Genomic DNA, 17,355 nt, shown 5'->3' on the forward strand with positions numbered 1-17,355 from the left:
GGAAGTGATTGTTATTCTTAACAGTGTTCTCCTTATTTGAAGTAAAAATTTTGAAGCTGTATAATCAAAGTTCAGTCACTGAATCACAGAATGGCTGATCTGGAAGGGACCTGTGGGGGTTATCTTGACTACTCCCATCTGTTTAAGCAGAGCCACCTTGAGCTGGTTGCCCAGGTCTGTGTCCAGATGGCTTTTGAACACCTCTAAGGATGGAAACTCCACAGCCTCTCTGGACAAGCTGTGCCAATGCTTGATCATCTTCACAGTAAAAAGGGTTTCCTGATACTCCTCTTGTCATCTTAATGGTCACCACTGAGAAAAGCCTGGCTTTGTTTTTTTTACAGCATCTCTTCTCATCTTCATGTTTCTGATCTGTCATTGCTGTTAAATTTCCCCCTTCTGTTTCAATGATAGTGAAGAACTCATTTCCTCCTCTTCCTTCTTCTCTTTCTCCTCCTTTTCCTCCTTTGGCTGCCTTCACACTATGCCCACCCTTTCCCAGTTCAGGCCAAGAGAGAGGGGTTACACTCCTCTCAGTGTGTGTGGTCAGTGCCCCTTGTCAGGGAGGGGTTTGAGCACTGGCAGTGGCAGGGAGAGAAAGGAGTGCTTTGCCATCTTAGCAAACACACCATCATTGCTGAGAGCACCATCAGTGCTGAGAGCCCAGCGTGCTACACCATTACCCCAGTGTGAGATGGGGAAGTAGGGAACTTTTGAGCTCTGGGAGTCTGTACACCTTCCTCACATACAAGGAAGTCAAGGAGGATTAGTGCCACTCTCCTCTGACAGAACCTTAGGGGAACCTAAGGCGTCATTTCAAGTACACAAGCATGTCACTTGAGTACATTAGCATGTGTTCAAACACACACAAATCTGCTGGTGCTCGAAAAAGCTGAGAACAGAATTGCTTGTCCACTTCAATGACAGTGCTGATTTTCAAACTGTGTGAAATTCTAGCAGTTAAAGGGACATCCTGCATATATACCATCCTGCAAGCACTCACAAAGCCACTGCTGTGATAGATGTCATGGCTTGCAGTCTATTAAAGGCCAATGTCTCTGTAATTTTTCATGTTCCATTTCCTATTTTGTTTAATATAGCTCATTATATGCTTGCACAATGTGCTGCTTTTGTGTAGATGTATGTCTGTAAATGATATTGAAAGGAACCTGCTTAGTAAGTTAGAGATTAAACTCCAGCTGTCACCAAAGCAGGTTTGTTCAGCAGTTTAGCTGCCATACTTTAGCTGATTAGCAATAGCCTTCAATATATGCAATTTAAGATCTAACATGTAATTTTATACTGATGCATAAGGCTAACTTATGAGGACCATTGGTAAGATTTGCTAGTCTACCCCTATAATGATGAATCAATTCTGTAAACATAAAAATTTTACATCTCCTATGCAACATATCAAGAATAGAGCCCAAACAATCACTCACACTGATTTGAGAGGTATTTTAGGATTCAAGGTCTGCAAATAAGTTTAATACACAGAGCCCATAGTTTCTATAGAGAGAAATAAAAACTGCATGAAAGTGTCTAGCATTTGTAAATGCCGTGGCCAGCAAGCCATATTTCTGTATTAACAGAAATAACACCAGAGATTTGGATTCTGGATGAAAATGCATGAAATACACTCCCAAAGAACAACATTTTTGGTATACTATGATGATGCCTTTTTATAGGAGTTACTTCCAAGTTACACACATAAATTTATGCCTAGGAACTATGAAAGGAAAATGTCTTCTAACATCTATAATGAAACATTGTATTTCTTCATTTAGAAAGCAAACAGGGCTCCATTAAAATTACTGTATAACTTATCAAGAATCTGACCAGACTGACTGATTGATTGATTCAGAAGCTTGAAATGTAGTATATAATTTAATTTGGATTCTACTATCTTTGGCATGCTGGTCTGTTCTAAAAAACACTTCAAATGACAGAACAAAAAGTGAATCAAAGCTTCTCATTCAAGCACAGCTTATTTTGGGATCAGAAGAGTTTTAGTTCTGAATTAAGCCAAAGAGTGTAGTTTAAAGGAACCCAGCCCTATACAAAATTCACAGACTGCACATCTAGAAGAACAGACGATTCTTTAAGCAGGTACTAGTGAAACAGGTTTTATGTAGCACACAAGTTCTTAATGCTTAGTTTGCATCTCTAATGGAAAGCAGTGGCTTAAGTTGCTCGCACAGGCTTTCAAAATACTGAGTGTTTAGCAACGAGAGTGTATTTCCAGCTCCAACTCCATTTCAGGTTCTTAAGTCTTAAAATCTTTTCTTGATACATGCCATAGAAAAGAAGGTCACTGATCTGTGCAGTCAATCCACTGCAGCTGCAGTTATTGATTCATTAAACACATTAAACTGTCTTCTTAAATACTATCATAGTAAAACCCCAGTCTTTGGAGATTAACTATCAGCAACAAATCAAATTAGAGCTGAGACGAGTGAAAACTAGTGAAAGGAATACATCAATACTCCCTTCTGTAACTGAGATGTGGAACTGGATGATAAATGAATAACATGAATTGAACTCTGAGAAGCCACCTTCAGGCAATAAACATGAACCTAAGACATGTCTAAAAACATGTGTTTGTAGCCTCATAGAATACGTCTTCCTAATGTCAGCCTGAACATCAGTTTGCAAAATAAATGCGGCAAGACAAGGACTTATCTCTCAAAGCCACAAATCGGAAATGTGAAAGACAATTTGAAAGAAAACAGTGGCAAATATTTAAGATGCAGTAAAAATGGTCAAGAGGTGTGCCATGTACACTTCTACACAGGCTTTCTTCCTGCTCAGCTTTATTTGTAAATAGCTTTAACTTAGATTTTAAAACCTATGTGGAAGGGACCCTGTCTTCTGCATATGTGAAGCATCTTTGATGGTTATGGATACTTTATGACAATGATTAATAAATATTCTAATTAATAATAAATATTAATAATGAATGCAGAATTTCATCAGAGAGTCTGTAAGCAAAGAATTTCCCTTTTGATCTAATGCTATAATGTATTTAATTTCCAACTTATTATTGCCATCACAAAATCTTCCTAAAATATTTTTAACTTCTAGAATAAGACCTTCCTTTTCACATTACAGATGAAATTCAAGGAAGAAAATTACAGCCCTAATCTTGGTTCAGATGAGAATGAGAAAAAACTTTTAAGTGGCAAGCTAGAATGATTCTAATAACATCAAATTAGTTCTGATTAGCTGAAAAGGAACAGAAAAAAGGCAAAACTTCTTTCTAAATATATATTATTGGCTCTGAATCCTGGGGCAATACTGTCAACACTAGCCTATGGAGTGTCTTCAACCATAAATGATGAAAAAGATTTGTTAAATATGATGAAAATTATTTTCAAGAATTAAAAGGAAATCCTGGCTCCAGTGTAATCCTTGACAAAAGTCATACTGATTTATAAAAGGGCTGTATTTTGCTCTGTACTTGTTCTCCTCCTCAAAGGCTGGCAAAATATTAACAAAGTTGCAATGTCTTAAATGTCACATGCTGTTTTATACTGACTTTAAAGCAGCTGCTCGTCCAAGTTCTGCTCTGAATTGGGAAATCTGGTCCAGTTTGTCTAGAAGAAGTTGTTCCTTAGCTTGTTTTTCATGAATTATCTGGTCTCTCTTCTCTTCCTCTGCTGCCTTCTGTGCTTCCTTGAGTAGGGCGAGGCGTTCACGTAGTTCCACTATTGACATTTCACCAAATAAACCATGGCCACCAGTCTAGAGAACGCGAAATATAGGTTTAAATAACACTGTAAATACCAAGGGGAGAGTAAATGAAATATTTTGATTGTGTTCCAATCCATGCTGAAAATATTCTGACTTCCAGAAATATAGGGATGGTCCTAAACCAACTGGTATTTAAAAACTGTTTTTAAAATCTAGAGCATATCTTTCATAAAACATTTAAAGAAAAAGCATTGGAAAATATATAGAAGATTAATCATAAATACAATGTATTTGCTCTCCAAAAAATTCTACTTGACTTTTAATTAGAATTTTGAATTTAAAAAATGTGTAAATCTACTTTTTTTTTTTAATGTGTGAAACCAGAACAGACTTTACACTAAAAAATACACATTTTTTGTATTTATCTATTTCCAAAGTATGCACTTGATCTATAATGGTATCTACTATTTTTATCTGAAATGACTGGGACTAAACAATGCTTTGTGCCCAGAAAATTCAGATCTTAATGCACAAATTTAAAATATTCAAACCTGAATGTTTAATGAAGGCTTTTTAATATCCACTTTGCAGTGCGAGTGATGATGAGATTCTGAGATCTAATGAGAGACTTCTGCACCTTAGTTTGCAAACAAAGATGGATAATTTCCAAACAGCTTTGTGAAGGCTTTAAATTTTTGGCCCTTGCTCTTACATATACTTTGTTCAAGCCAACCACTAAACCATGTCCTTAAGTGCCACTTCTCATCTCCAGGGATTGCAACTCAACCACTGCCCTGGACAGTCTGTTCCCATGCATGACAACTTTTTCTGGGAAGAAATTTTTCCTAGTACCCAATATAAACCTCCCCTGATACAACTTGAGGCCATTTCATCTTGTTCTATCACTTGTTACTTGGGAATAAAGAGCAACACTCACCTTGCTACAATCTCATTTCGCCTGCATGTATGGAAAACTTGCATAAACCCACACAAATAGTGAGCTCCTGTGTAGCTTTCTTTGCAAAATTTAATCCATTCCACTCCAACTAATATTCTTTTGTCTATCTTAACATAGTTTTGGTACACACCTTTGGTGCATGCCTTGTACCATAGCATGTTAAAAAAAATCCTCCTTTTATTGAATACTGAGTGAGTTGTTGACAGAATAGTAGTGACCTTTCTGCTTGTGAGCTTTTGCCAAAACTGAACATGAAGGGGAAGGAAAAGAAACTGGAAAAGAGAAGGATGCTCCATCATAGATAGATGCTCAGATGTTCAGTTTGCCTTCAAAAATTGACTGCAATTCAGTTCCTCTTCTCTGGCCTGGGATGCCATATAAGTAGTATAGTCAGGTGCTCATCCTCCAGTGTTCATTCTCTGGCTCTTCTGAGCAGTGGTCCATGAAACAGATGGAAAGCCAAGAGAGATGAAGAAGAAAATAAGGGGAGTGGGAGATAAGTGGCCAGGGGCAATAAAGCCACAAAATAGAATATGACAAACAACCAGGCTTGGATTTCTACTGCTGGAAGATTTCCAGCAGTTTTGGTCCCCATAGCTTCTTTTCCTAAAGCTCCAAAAGTTGAGTTAGTAACAAGAGATCATCGCTGGTTTTTCACTGAAAGGCTGGTTGTGTGATATTGTCTCAGTGGTTTCTGCTTCCATACTCTGCATGTCTGCCAATCACCTAAACAATGGTCACCAGTAGCATCAGTAAACAATTGCTAAAAGAGTTCAGTCTTATGCAGTCTTTATTTTTACATAAAAAGATGTGCTTTTGAAAAAGATGTACTACCATAGGTTGATGAAATAGTATTATGGTTGTTCTGGGTTGACAGTTGGACTGGATGATATTGCAGCTCTCTTCCAGACTTGATGATACTGTAATCTCCTTCTCAGTTTTCACTTTAAAATGATTTGCAAATAGTAAGTGCCATAAGACTTTGCTTCTAGTTTAAACTAGTCAGTGACCATTAAGTTGTATTCACAGGAAGTGAAAGGGAAATGTTTTGCAAAAGGGTATATATACCTATATATCTGCAGTACACAATCCCTTTGAATATACACAGTACACATTTATGTAAAAACAGTAGTTTTTCCTTTTGATCTTACCTCTGTTAAGTCAACAAACTTGTGTCTGATGTTAGGTATAGACTCAATAGCTCGTATTTGTTGAATTAGTTCGTATCTTTTCCTGTTCTTTTCCTCTTCTTCTTCTAAAGCTTGCCGGAGAAGTTCTTCACTTTTTTCACAAACTTGCTGAACTGAAAGATAAGAATTAATCTCAGTTAGCTGTTTGCCTATTTTAACAAGTAGTCCATCTGAAGGAAATTCATATGCATTCGTGAATAATGATAATAATACTACTGATCTAAAGGTACTTGAGGGAACAGTCTGGCTTCGGTGGGAGGAATCATTAAAGAAACAAATGAGTACTTCCCACCTCCACCATCTATCCTATTCAGCACATAAACGTACTATATACATACACAGACACTTTGAATTACTGCTTTGTAATTTCTGTTCTCATTTGTGCATACTGTTTCATTACTTAATAAAAGGATATTATACAATAGAAAATATTCATAGTCTTTCAAGCTATGTATATCCTAGAAATGACTGAATTGCAAAGGCTGGTAGGCTCTGCTAGTCCATTTTGGGGTGGCTAACACTCTGTCCCTGCCTCAATCCTTATGAGTACAAATATGGAGACACACAGGCAGAGAAGTCTGCTCACCAAAATATGCCCACCTAGAGGCAATCTGTTCATACAGTAGATGTTACATGGCACTGTACTGGATATGTACAGCCATGTCAGCTGAACAGCCTGGGCTTTACTGGCTAGTGAATTAACTGAAGATTTTTCTTAAGGATAGGATGAGTAACATTATTTCCCTTTATCCTAATGACTGGTCTGTCTTGGATTTGCAACATCCTTCTCCCTTGGGATATCGTCCTTCTCAAAGATGACTTTCCTTAGTTACAGTCTTCTCTGGATGGTCTTTTCTGGAGAAGACAACAATCTTGGGCCATGATTCTTTCATGGCAGTTGTCGGGCAAAATAATACAAATCACAAGAATCTGAGCTTCATAACTGCATTTGACAAAAAGTAGAGTCATTTACATGTGCTACTTTTAGATGGAAGGAAAACTGGTTGCAGAACATTAGTGATGCATTTCTCCCACTTAAACAAAGAGTAATTCCCATGACCAGTAGCTTAGACTTTCTGATCTACCCATTACCATTTGATTCCTGAACTCATATTCATACATACATGGGAATCTTGCCCTCAATTTCAATTTCCCTTCTGTAAAAATTGTAATTGGCCCACTAAAAGAAAGAGGAAGTAATTTGGGGATATTTAGCATCACCTCTCATTTTTCTGGCAATATATAAATACCTATCTGTTGTTTGTATTCCTGGATCTTTGCTTTTACTTGCTTTACATTCTTGTGTCCTTCTGTGACCTGTTCCACCAGCTCTTTCATTTCTTTCTGTTCCTGTAGACGTTTCTCTGCATACAGGTGCATCAGCTCTGCTTTCTAAATCACAAATAAACAGGTGAATACAACTCCTGATAACTGGTGATCTGAGTGCCTCAAATCATTGAAACAGGGCAAGGACAATTGGATTCAAACTATTACATCATCCACAAAAGTAGCACGGGACAAGATAGAGACCCAGATTTAAGCTCCCTTCTTCTGTGTTTTATTTACACACAACTGCCTTGCATGACATTTGTACTGCTATTTTCCATGATTCCCTCCTATGTTTCCAAGAGCAGACAGAAAGAGTAATTTCTGTTTGTGAGACAGCAGGAAGTGTGCAAATCTAATACACTGCTGGTTGTGTGCCTGCAGGAACTTCTTGGGCCCAAGTTGTAGCTCTGTAATGTAAAGTCCACTTTTAGGTATCATGTTCCTTTCTTTGTCAGAGGAAAGGAACAAAAAACAGGAAAATGGATTTTCCCACACTAGATTCCTTGCCGTTCTTCCTATTTCAGATGGAAGACCAGAGTTTTAAAACTCTGGAAAAGGAAGAGGGTCAGCACAAGAGCTGAACATTGGTGAAAGGGCAATTGGTGCTCAGTACCTTTCGAGATCTGCATAAGGATGAAATGCCCTGCTTGGTGACAAGCAAAGGGAGCTAGGTGGAATTGGTCAGGTTAGAACAAGCTTTATTTGCACATCCCCAAATCTGTTCATTTTGGGACATTTCTGCTAACAAATAAAACACATACGCTCTGAAGTTGAAGTGAATATAACAATTGCAATAATTTTGGAATGAGTGTGAATGATCACAGTATCCTCAGTTGTACATACTGGGGTTCACTTTAACTTCTTGCTATAGTCTTTCTAAACAAATATGAAGACTCAATGACAAAAAAGATTGAAAGGTTTTATAGGACAGAAAAGGAGCTCAACAAGCAAATGTTCCTTTTTCAGCATGGTCTTTATGAAAATTTTTTACATTTGTGGTCCCATTTTACATTGTTGAGACACTTCACAGACATTTGAGAGATGGTCAAGAGACAAGTACTGGGCTAGAGGGTGTAGCAACAAACTGGACTAATAGAAAAGAAAAGCCCGTGATAGTGGCTATGAAAAGTTTAAAATCTATAGTATTTGTTGACTCTTGATCACCTATTTATTTTATAGGAAAAGCACTGGGAAAATGTAATGTGATTTGTGAAAATAGCGAAAAGATCTGGCAATGATTTTGAGAAACTGTGATTCGCCAGATTGAAAACAGTGTGAAAATATTTCTTGGCATAAATACTCAGTTTTCCATATAGATGGGTCCAGAGAGGGTTGTCTGCCTGAATTTTCCCCTAAGACAGATCTAGATGTGTCAAATAATACGAAGTAAATTGAATTATATCCATTTAAGAAAACAAATTCTTTCATATTTGTGGCTCTTATTTTAACAAGATAAATAAATCAGTTATATATGGTTGATTTCATTGCTAATGGTGCTTAGTATCTCAGTGTCTGTTCAAAAAGGGTTTGCATAAGGACAGAATATAGTGGACCATCCTTTGACCTGTTTTTATTCAATTTACTTCATAAGTGTTAATCAAATCAAACACTTGCAAAAAGTACTTCAGTGTATAAGCACTGCTGTATCTGAAAGTTATAGCACTCTTTTCTCTTTGTTTACAGACTCCAGTGAGCAAAGATACTGCATAGAACTTTTACACCTTCTTATAATAAGTATCATCTCTGTTATGTTTTGCACAGATTGGAGGTCAGCAAGATTTGAGCATCCCTGTATGTATTACCTTTTCTCTCAAGAGATCAGCTTTCTTCTTATTTTCTTGAATTACGTTCTGACGGGCTAGAACTGCCTCTTCATGACTCAGTTTTCCTTGAAGCCTCCTACACTCTATTTCAGCCAGCTGTTCTTCCAAATCTTTTCCGCGCATCTGTTTCTGCCATTCCAAGAATTCAGATGGGTCTCCAGCCCCTTGTTGCAAATTTTCAATTCTGCAAGAGAGGAAAAAAGAGTGTACTATTCTCAGGATGTGGCTTTGTAGCCCTGCCTGGGTTCGTAAAACATTTCCAGTAGTCTTTGATAGAAAGTGTTTAATCTCTGCAGAGAAAAAGGCAATCATCACAAGGTCCTTTGTCAGATACATTTTAGTTCCAGTCTAAGAGGTGTTCCTACTATGTGGAAAGCCTGAGAAAGCCAGACTGGAAGAAAGTGCATAGGGCATGGACCTGAAAGTTTTCAGTAATCAAAGCCCCAAGAGAGGGCAAACTTTATCTATGTATGGATTCTTGTAAGGAGCAGAGAGAATAAGGCTAAAGGTATGAACATTTTCTGAAAGCACTGCTTTGCTTAGAGGTAGAAAGAACAAATAACTTTTCCCTTTGGCAATCTTCTTGTCCACTTTAACACAGAGAACAAAAAACTTCTGCTTAACACAATTTCTGTTTTGTATTTTGTCAATTAAATAATATTGCTGTATTGAGGCAAAGAAGTATTTAGCTGTTAAGCTGAAAGTCACATCCCTATTTTTTGTGCTCAGCTGAGAGAGAAAAGCATAGCAAAGCCCTGGGGCAGGCCCATCAAAGTCCTGCAGCAGAGGAGGGAATGAGCCAATAACTAGGACAGACACAAACATGGAGTGAATTGCATCCTACTGCTGCTCCCCAATGCATATACCTGTGATACATCTATCTCTTTATATATCTATATGTATTTATCTATATATATCTGTTTTGTGTTAAATGCAGCTGAAGATTAAAACTTGCTAATATTAAATAGTGTCAAGTTACAGGGAAAATCTATTCCTGTGCTGAGTGGAACACATTCTGCCAGCTAGAATGAACGGTAGCATATGTAATATGGAAGAACTTCAATATACATGAGTAGCTGATAACAGAACCTGAATGATGTATAATATCTACTTGCTAGAATCCTGATGAATGAACCAAAACCTGCTAGGTCCAAAGACCAAATCCAAACTTACACAGTCTTTTCAGGATTTAAAATATAAAATTTAAAAATTTAACTATATTTAGTGCTTAGCCTGCTAAGACAGGTAGATTAGAAGTAATACTAATGCAAGATGACACGATATAGTTTTATCTTTGTGAAGGCTTTCAGTGAAAATGTTCTGTGATTCTAGCTATGAAATACAACCTGCAGTGGCCTTCCAGGAGTCACCCTCTCCCTAGTCAACATCCTCTGAAAACCTGTGTTGCTGAATAAGGATTCTTTATGCCAGAGGAATCCTTATGTCAGAATTTCTTAGAGCCTTAAATGCACCAGAAGGACCTGAAAACTCTTATTACCCACCTTCTCCACCACCATGGATTCAGTGCTTGTGTTCAAAGACAGCTCTGTTGCAGTGTGATTGTCTAACATTGGATGGGACTGGAGTGAAAAGAACTGTGTGAGGAAGAGCTATGAAAACTCCTGGTTGGTGTGTGTGTAGTTTCTTCCCAGGAGACACATTTAAGTCCATGTTAACAGCCTTGGTCCTTGTTAAGCTATGCCACAGAGCAGCCTGCACCCAGCCTGGGGCTGAGTTGACTGTGCCTGCTTGACTTGGCTTCCTGGCTGGACCTCGGCCCAGATTCATCCCTTTGGACTTTCACAGCACCCTTGACTGACCCTGCTGTCTGTCCCTGGATCTGCCCCACTGCCTGCCAGGGTACCATGGAACTGCTATCAGTGAGGACACTGTCCCTACATGTCCTGCTGTCATTCTCAGATCTTGGCTTATCTTGCTTTAAGGAACAGCACATTCCTAGTGTGCTGTATCTTACTGTGATAGAAATGGAAAGGTCTTTTTGTATACATATAAACAAGTTCAAGTATCAAATTTGGCATGTAGTTGACCACGACCATTAAAGAAAATGGAGATATATGAAATTATTTGGCTTAATATAGATGCATCTTGTACAAAGGACACAGAAATAGATATGTATTCAGGTCATTATTTATTCTGGAGAATTGGAAAAAATATAAAGTGATCTTGTACTTTGCAAGTGCACACTAGCCAGAGTGCTAAATCAGAACACTGTAACATTCTACAACATTTACATAAAAAGAATGACTTTACTGTAGGCTTTCTCTTCAATCCACTTCTCTCTTCATTTGCCAACTGTTTTTATAGAATAGAATGCCTTACAAAAGATCCATTAGTTTAGTTTACCTGGAATTTACTTAATTATTTTTAATGTGGATAATTATCCTGTATCCAGGGATGTGAAAAGCAGTCCTGGGTGGAGTGTAGTCATACCTTTTGAGCTCCTCTTCCAATTTCCTCTGGTAGAGGGCACCCTCCCTCAAAATAGCCGCTGTGTTTAATTTAATGGGTATATTGTCAATCTGTCAGGAAAGGGAATGTATATTCTGTAGTTAGTAATGTAAACCATAAAACAGAGTATAAAAACATCTCAGTGGGTTAAATAAATTGACCCAAGACAGCATAAATTTTGCTTAAAGCATTCATCTAGCATTAATCTGACATTCACAATGAAATTGCCTGCTGTTCATAAACCATTCAGGCTGCTTAAGAAATCAGCAAAGTCCCCCAAGTGGATTATAAATTTGTAATCACTCTTGGACCATGTAAAATCCCATAGAATGTCTTCACTTCCTTTCATATGTTCCAGTGCTCATATACATTGTGCAAAGGCATTCCATCTGTTTTGGACAAAGACAATAAACTGCCTCTCTGAAAGACGGTCGGTTAGCCAAAACAGTGATGTAAAACATAAGCGGCACCCTTCATAGAAGATCTTAGAAGCATTTTATAAATAATCGCTATTACAATGTAAAAGTATTTACAGGACAACTGGAATCACCCATTGCCATATCCATTTTCTAGACAGTAGAAGTGAAGAACAGTTCTCAGCAACTTTCAGGCTTCATTGTTTGTGCTTCCAGGAGTAATAGATGCAGACTTTTTAGGAGAAATCAAACTCATGGTGTAACTTGGACTAGATCCTGTGGCTGCTTTGTTCACTCTTTGAAATACTGTGTTAAGACTGACTCCCAGACAACTTCTAAATACTGAGGGAGGAAGGGATCAATTTCTCTGCCAGTTAAAATTGTTCCCTGCACAGGTAGGGTATTCAGAAAAAATGGGTCACCTTTGCAGACACATGTAAGAGACCTGATCTGAATCAAGGCAAAGTAGTGCTGCTGGAATAAGAACTGGGATCATTCCTGCAGAAAACAAAGCTTATTCATAACACATTTTACTTAAATCCAGACAAGTTCTGTGTTCAGAATTAAAACCTATATTTAAATTCCAAATTAAGAACTTAATGAGTAGCTGAGAAACAGATGCACAGAATCACTCAAGCTACATACTGCAAATGTTGTATGCACAAATATGAACTTCAGACTCCTGAAATACGTAAGCTAACTGGAAAAAAGCATGCTTTATAATTTATATTAATTAGGTAGGTTGAAGAGAGAGCAACACATTCCATCACCTAGAATTCATTAAGTAAAATTACTGTTTTTACAAAGATAGCATATTTTAATGCACAAAAATTAATTATTTGTCAGTTTCTTGATAAAATGATGATAACTTGAAGAATTTAGGAAAAGAATCCAAACCAATATATTTTTTTTCTTTTGTTCGACTTACTATGACTTCTTAATGTCCAGTGATGTTCTACCTTTTGATCTGCTTCTCAATACATCTCAAAGCCTTCTGCATTATATGAACAGTTTGCATTTTACGCCTGTACTGTGTATAAAATGTTTCCTTAGAGTAGACATTTTCTCTGACACATGTAGATGTTTTCATACTTTTGACAATTTTCAGTGTATACAGATGTCATGTTCTGTATTTACCAAGTATAATTTGGGTAGAGAGCTGAACTAAGAATGATTATGGAAATGCCTTTAAGTTCAGTTTCACAGTTTATTGACCAGAAATATGGTTGTTTATTGAAACAGAAATATGGCAATATTGTCAAAATAACTAGGACTCCCAAGACATATGCAGGCAGGTATAAGGAAAATAACTAAATAGATTCTTCTATGTCATATAGTATCAAGGAAGCTCTGAATTTTACTCATTCTCTTCCTGTCATGGGATATCCTCCCTTTTTTCAAGATGAGAAAATGGAAATAACTGGGAAAATTGCTGAACACTCTAATTGTTGTGGAAAAATATCATATTCACTATTGCCACCTAATGAACATACAATAGCTCACCAAAACCAATAAAAATGTAAAGAGCAAATATGATGTGAGTAAGAGGCAGACTGAGACAGAGTGATGATGCATTTGTACTGTCTCATTCTCCCAGTGAAAAGGATGAATAGATACTTTGGAACAGCAAGAGAAATAATTGCTGCTGCACATAATATATGTCTCTAAAATGAAAAAAAAAAGACATATACTGTGTGTGTTTTAAAAAGGGGAAAGCAAAATACTGGTTGGTTAAAACATTATATAATTTCATTAATTTGAAGATAGACTAAAATTTTGTATATACATCTTGGATAAACCTTCCTCTTAGGATTTGTCTACTCAGAGAGTTGCACAGGCAGGAAGGCAACAGGAATAGAAAGTATCTTAAAAGTCAATAACAATATGCCTATCTCTGCTAGAAAGTTACAGCAGCATCTTGAATATCACCTAACCAACCTTTAAGGCAAATGTGTTTAGACAAGATAAAACTGTTTATGCATCTAGAGGAGATACCAGCAAGTTTTAGAAGTGGCCCTAATCAATGCCAGAGGATGCCAGATCCATATTTTCCTTGATGCAATTTAGGCAGATGGTTTGACTCTTGTTAGTCTGCACAAAAGTTTAATTATTTTATATTATCAGGAAGAGCAGTGGCATATACAGAGTTTTGAACTGAGCCCACGTAATTACAGGTCATGTGTGTTTGTTTTAACTATGTAAATGTTTTCTGGTTTGGTTTTTTTCCTCCTTCTTTTTGTGCAAAATGAACCGGGATCTTATTACTTTACAGTAATTTAAATGCTGCTGGACTGTAAGCAAGTAGACTGAGTAGCTGATACTGTTACTAAAGATAACTTCAGTGTGTTATAAATGCCAGACAGGCTTTAGAAATGCTTGCCAGATGCCTAGTCCCCCAAACAGAGAATCAATTTTTTCACAGTGTTTATGAGCTGTACCTAAGTACATAGTTTTAAAGAGTAGGCAGACCTGCTCACAAGATATTTGAGATCACAATACAAGCACAGATTCCACCTGAAATTATTCTGCATAAGAACTTGAAACAAATGAAAGGTGCCAGATTATATAAGACTGATGATTATCCGTAGTGCAGTTACTGCAGAAACAGAAATGTGAGTTTCCATGTATTACACTGCTAAGGCTGAACAGCTCTTTTTCCATGTTTACAATTCTCTGACCCTTGAAAATTCTAGAAGAGAAGCAATCAGACTAGTGGATTTCATGACCTCAGTATGTGTCTGAAGGAAACAAGGCAAACATCCAGCCTGATTGTATATTGTGTATCAGACAGTCATTAGCTGGAATGTTTGCTCAGCATTCTTTAAGATCTCATTTTGTACAGCAATGTACTGATGCAAGATTCTTCTGTCCTTACGCTGAGGTCTTAAACCAAGGTTTTACAATGCTTTTTTTGCTGGGGACAATTCTCATTTCATACTGTTTTATATAAAATCTTCTGCCTTTGTAACTGAAAACACTGTTAAGGCAATATGGTTACATTGTGCAACTGCACACAATTTACCTCAGGGAACCAAAAGATTTTAGTCACCCTGACCAGCCTCACCCAGGACCTCCACTCACACCATATGCTCATTGGTCTGGGAGTCCCACTTACACTCAGAAATGGGTTTCAGTTCTTTCCCATTGTGCTGGGAATTTTTCCACTCCTGGTTGTCTCTCCTGTTCTGTGTCCTGCTGTCATAGACCTGGGTTGCTGTTGTAGGTTTGTCTCCTGACTGGACTGTTGGGTGGACCCCACACCTGACTTGTTACCTTGTTTTGTGCAAGGGTGACTTGCTCTCAGCAGAACCCATCACTGCCACCAACCTCCTCACATTCAGGTATTGTATCCTGGTTGGTGAGGGCACTGCCTGCTGACCTGCTTGCATTACCTTTGGCTCCTTACTTCCCTTCCCTCATGGAGTAGCCCCACTCTTGTTGCTCCCTGACCATTTCTTTGTGGATTGTTAATGGTGCATAGGACAAAACCTATGAGCCATAGACCCAATCCATCCCATGCTCCTGGCCATGGAACTTAGTGTAAAAACATGGATTCGAGTCAAGTTTCCATTACCACAGGATCTGCATGTATGTCAAATTTTCAAGTACATTTGACAACAGTACCTTAAAGGTTACTCACCTTGCTTTGGATCTTTTGAGCCTTGAATGGTGGTTTACTCTCCATATGGTCATGTATATTCTGCAGTTCAAACCAAAAATACATTGTTTCATTTCAGAAACAAATTTTCAATTATACAGCAAAAGATATTAGATATTTATCAAAGCTAACACTTGAATATTCATATAGAGTAAAAAATACACAGGGGATGTATTTTGGAATTGTAATATCCACAAAAATTTGCTATGTACACGCAACTTAGTGGGCATATGACTGCACAAAGGTAGGTTCAAATATAGACTAAAATAATGCTATGAAGTAACAGTAATTTTTTGTTTGACTATGAAATATTACTTACACATATAGATAAACATATAGCTTTTAACTGAAATAGATACTGAGAAGACAAAATAGGATGTCAAAGCACACTTCATGAAATTATTAATTAGTAGTAGAATTCTACTGATGCTTATTAATTTAATGATGTTAGCTATAGATACTGATGTGAAACTCTCTGGTATCATGGGGGTGAACTCAGTGAATAGAATATGCAGCACTGATGCTGAAATGAATATATTACGTACATAGTTTGGTGACATAACTGTGAACTGGGAATCAACCAAAGCAAGAATTCTGTATGAGTGGGACCATTATTCCCTCAGCTTGGCAGCTCTGTGGCATCAAAGTTAATGGAAAAATAGTATGTGGATTTAGAGAAATATTGCCAGTTTGGAGATTTGTTGGAGCAGTTTCACAGAAAGGTTGCTTGTCTCAAAACCAGGAAAATAATAAAGCAGCACCAGAAGTATAAGAAAAGGGGGTTGTGCATCAAAGAGGCAAATGTTGGTATAGGGATGTGAAGTGACGCTATAGCTATAAATCATAGCACATAATGTCTAAGCCCAAATAAACATAATTTTTCAAATACTCTAAGATATATTTAAATACTCCAGATATTTTTCATCTTCATACTGGGCGATTTTAGGCATGTATTTTGTATCATACCTCTCTCTTTTCAGGTTTGATGGTTGCACATCTGAACTGGTTAGTATTTGCTTTCAGGAGCAGATCCTAAAATTAAAACAATTAACTTAAAGAGTGTGGTACATTAAAATTCTCTAAGAATAATTTTATGTCTCAAAAAGCCTTGTAGCCCCAACCACTATATTCACAGACTCATAGAATGGCTTGGGTTGGAAAGGACCTTAAAGATCATCTTGTTCCAAACCCCCAGCCACGGACAGGGACACCTTCCACTAGACCAGGTTGTTCAGAGCTTCATCCAATCTGGCCTTGAAAACTTCCAGGGATGGGGCATCCACAGCTTTTCTAAGCATCCTGTGCAAGTGCCTCACCATCCTCACAGTTAAGAATTTCTTCCTAATATCTAATCAAAACCTACCCTCCTTCAGTTTGAAGCCATCCCTCCTTGTCCTGTTACTACCTGCTCTTGTAAAAAGTCCTTCTCCATCCTTCTTGTAGGCTCCCTCCAGGTACTGGAAGGCCTCAGTTAGGTCACCCCAAAGCCTTCTCTTGTCCAGGCAGAACAATCCCAATTCTCTCAGCCATTTCCTCATAGGAGAGGTGCTGATCATCTTGGTGGCCTCCTCTGGACTTGCTCCAACAGGTCCATGTCCTTTCTGTGCTGGAGACCCCAGCACTGGATGTCGCTCTGCAGGAGGGGTCTCACCTGAGCGGGGCAGAGGGGCAGAATCCCCTCCCTCAGCTGCTGCCCACAGTGCTTTGGATGATCCCAGGACAGGGTAGTTTCTGGGCTGTGAGTGCCCATGGCTGGGTTGTGTGCCGCCCCTCACCCACCAGCACCCCCAAGTCCTCAGGGCTGCTCTTGATCTGTTCA

General features: G+C 37.9%; 1 protein-coding gene across 1 annotated transcript in view; it reads right to left on the reverse strand.

Moving 5' to 3' along the window:
* The window catches only part of CFAP99 (cilia and flagella associated protein 99), a 51,562-nt gene that overhangs the window by 4,524 nt on the left and 29,683 nt on the right, over positions 1 to 17,355 (reverse strand). Inside the window, exons 8-14 of the mRNA XM_010402025.4 lie at positions 16,503 to 16,568; positions 15,519 to 15,578; positions 11,445 to 11,533; positions 8,973 to 9,177; positions 7,092 to 7,233; positions 5,803 to 5,954; positions 3,539 to 3,744 (exon numbers count right to left, since the gene is read on the reverse strand). Of these exons, the coding sequence (XP_010400327.3) occupies positions 3,539 to 3,744; positions 5,803 to 5,954; positions 7,092 to 7,233; positions 8,973 to 9,177; positions 11,445 to 11,533; positions 15,519 to 15,578; positions 16,503 to 16,568 (920 nt within the window). The remainder of the gene's footprint in view (positions 1 to 3,538; positions 3,745 to 5,802; positions 5,955 to 7,091; positions 7,234 to 8,972; positions 9,178 to 11,444; positions 11,534 to 15,518; positions 15,579 to 16,502; positions 16,569 to 17,355) is intronic.

The sequence above is a fragment of the Corvus cornix genome, chromosome 4, assembly GCF_000738735.6.
Source record: "Corvus cornix cornix isolate S_Up_H32 chromosome 4, ASM73873v5, whole genome shotgun sequence".
NCBI lineage: Eukaryota > Metazoa > Chordata > Aves > Passeriformes > Corvidae > Corvus > Corvus cornix.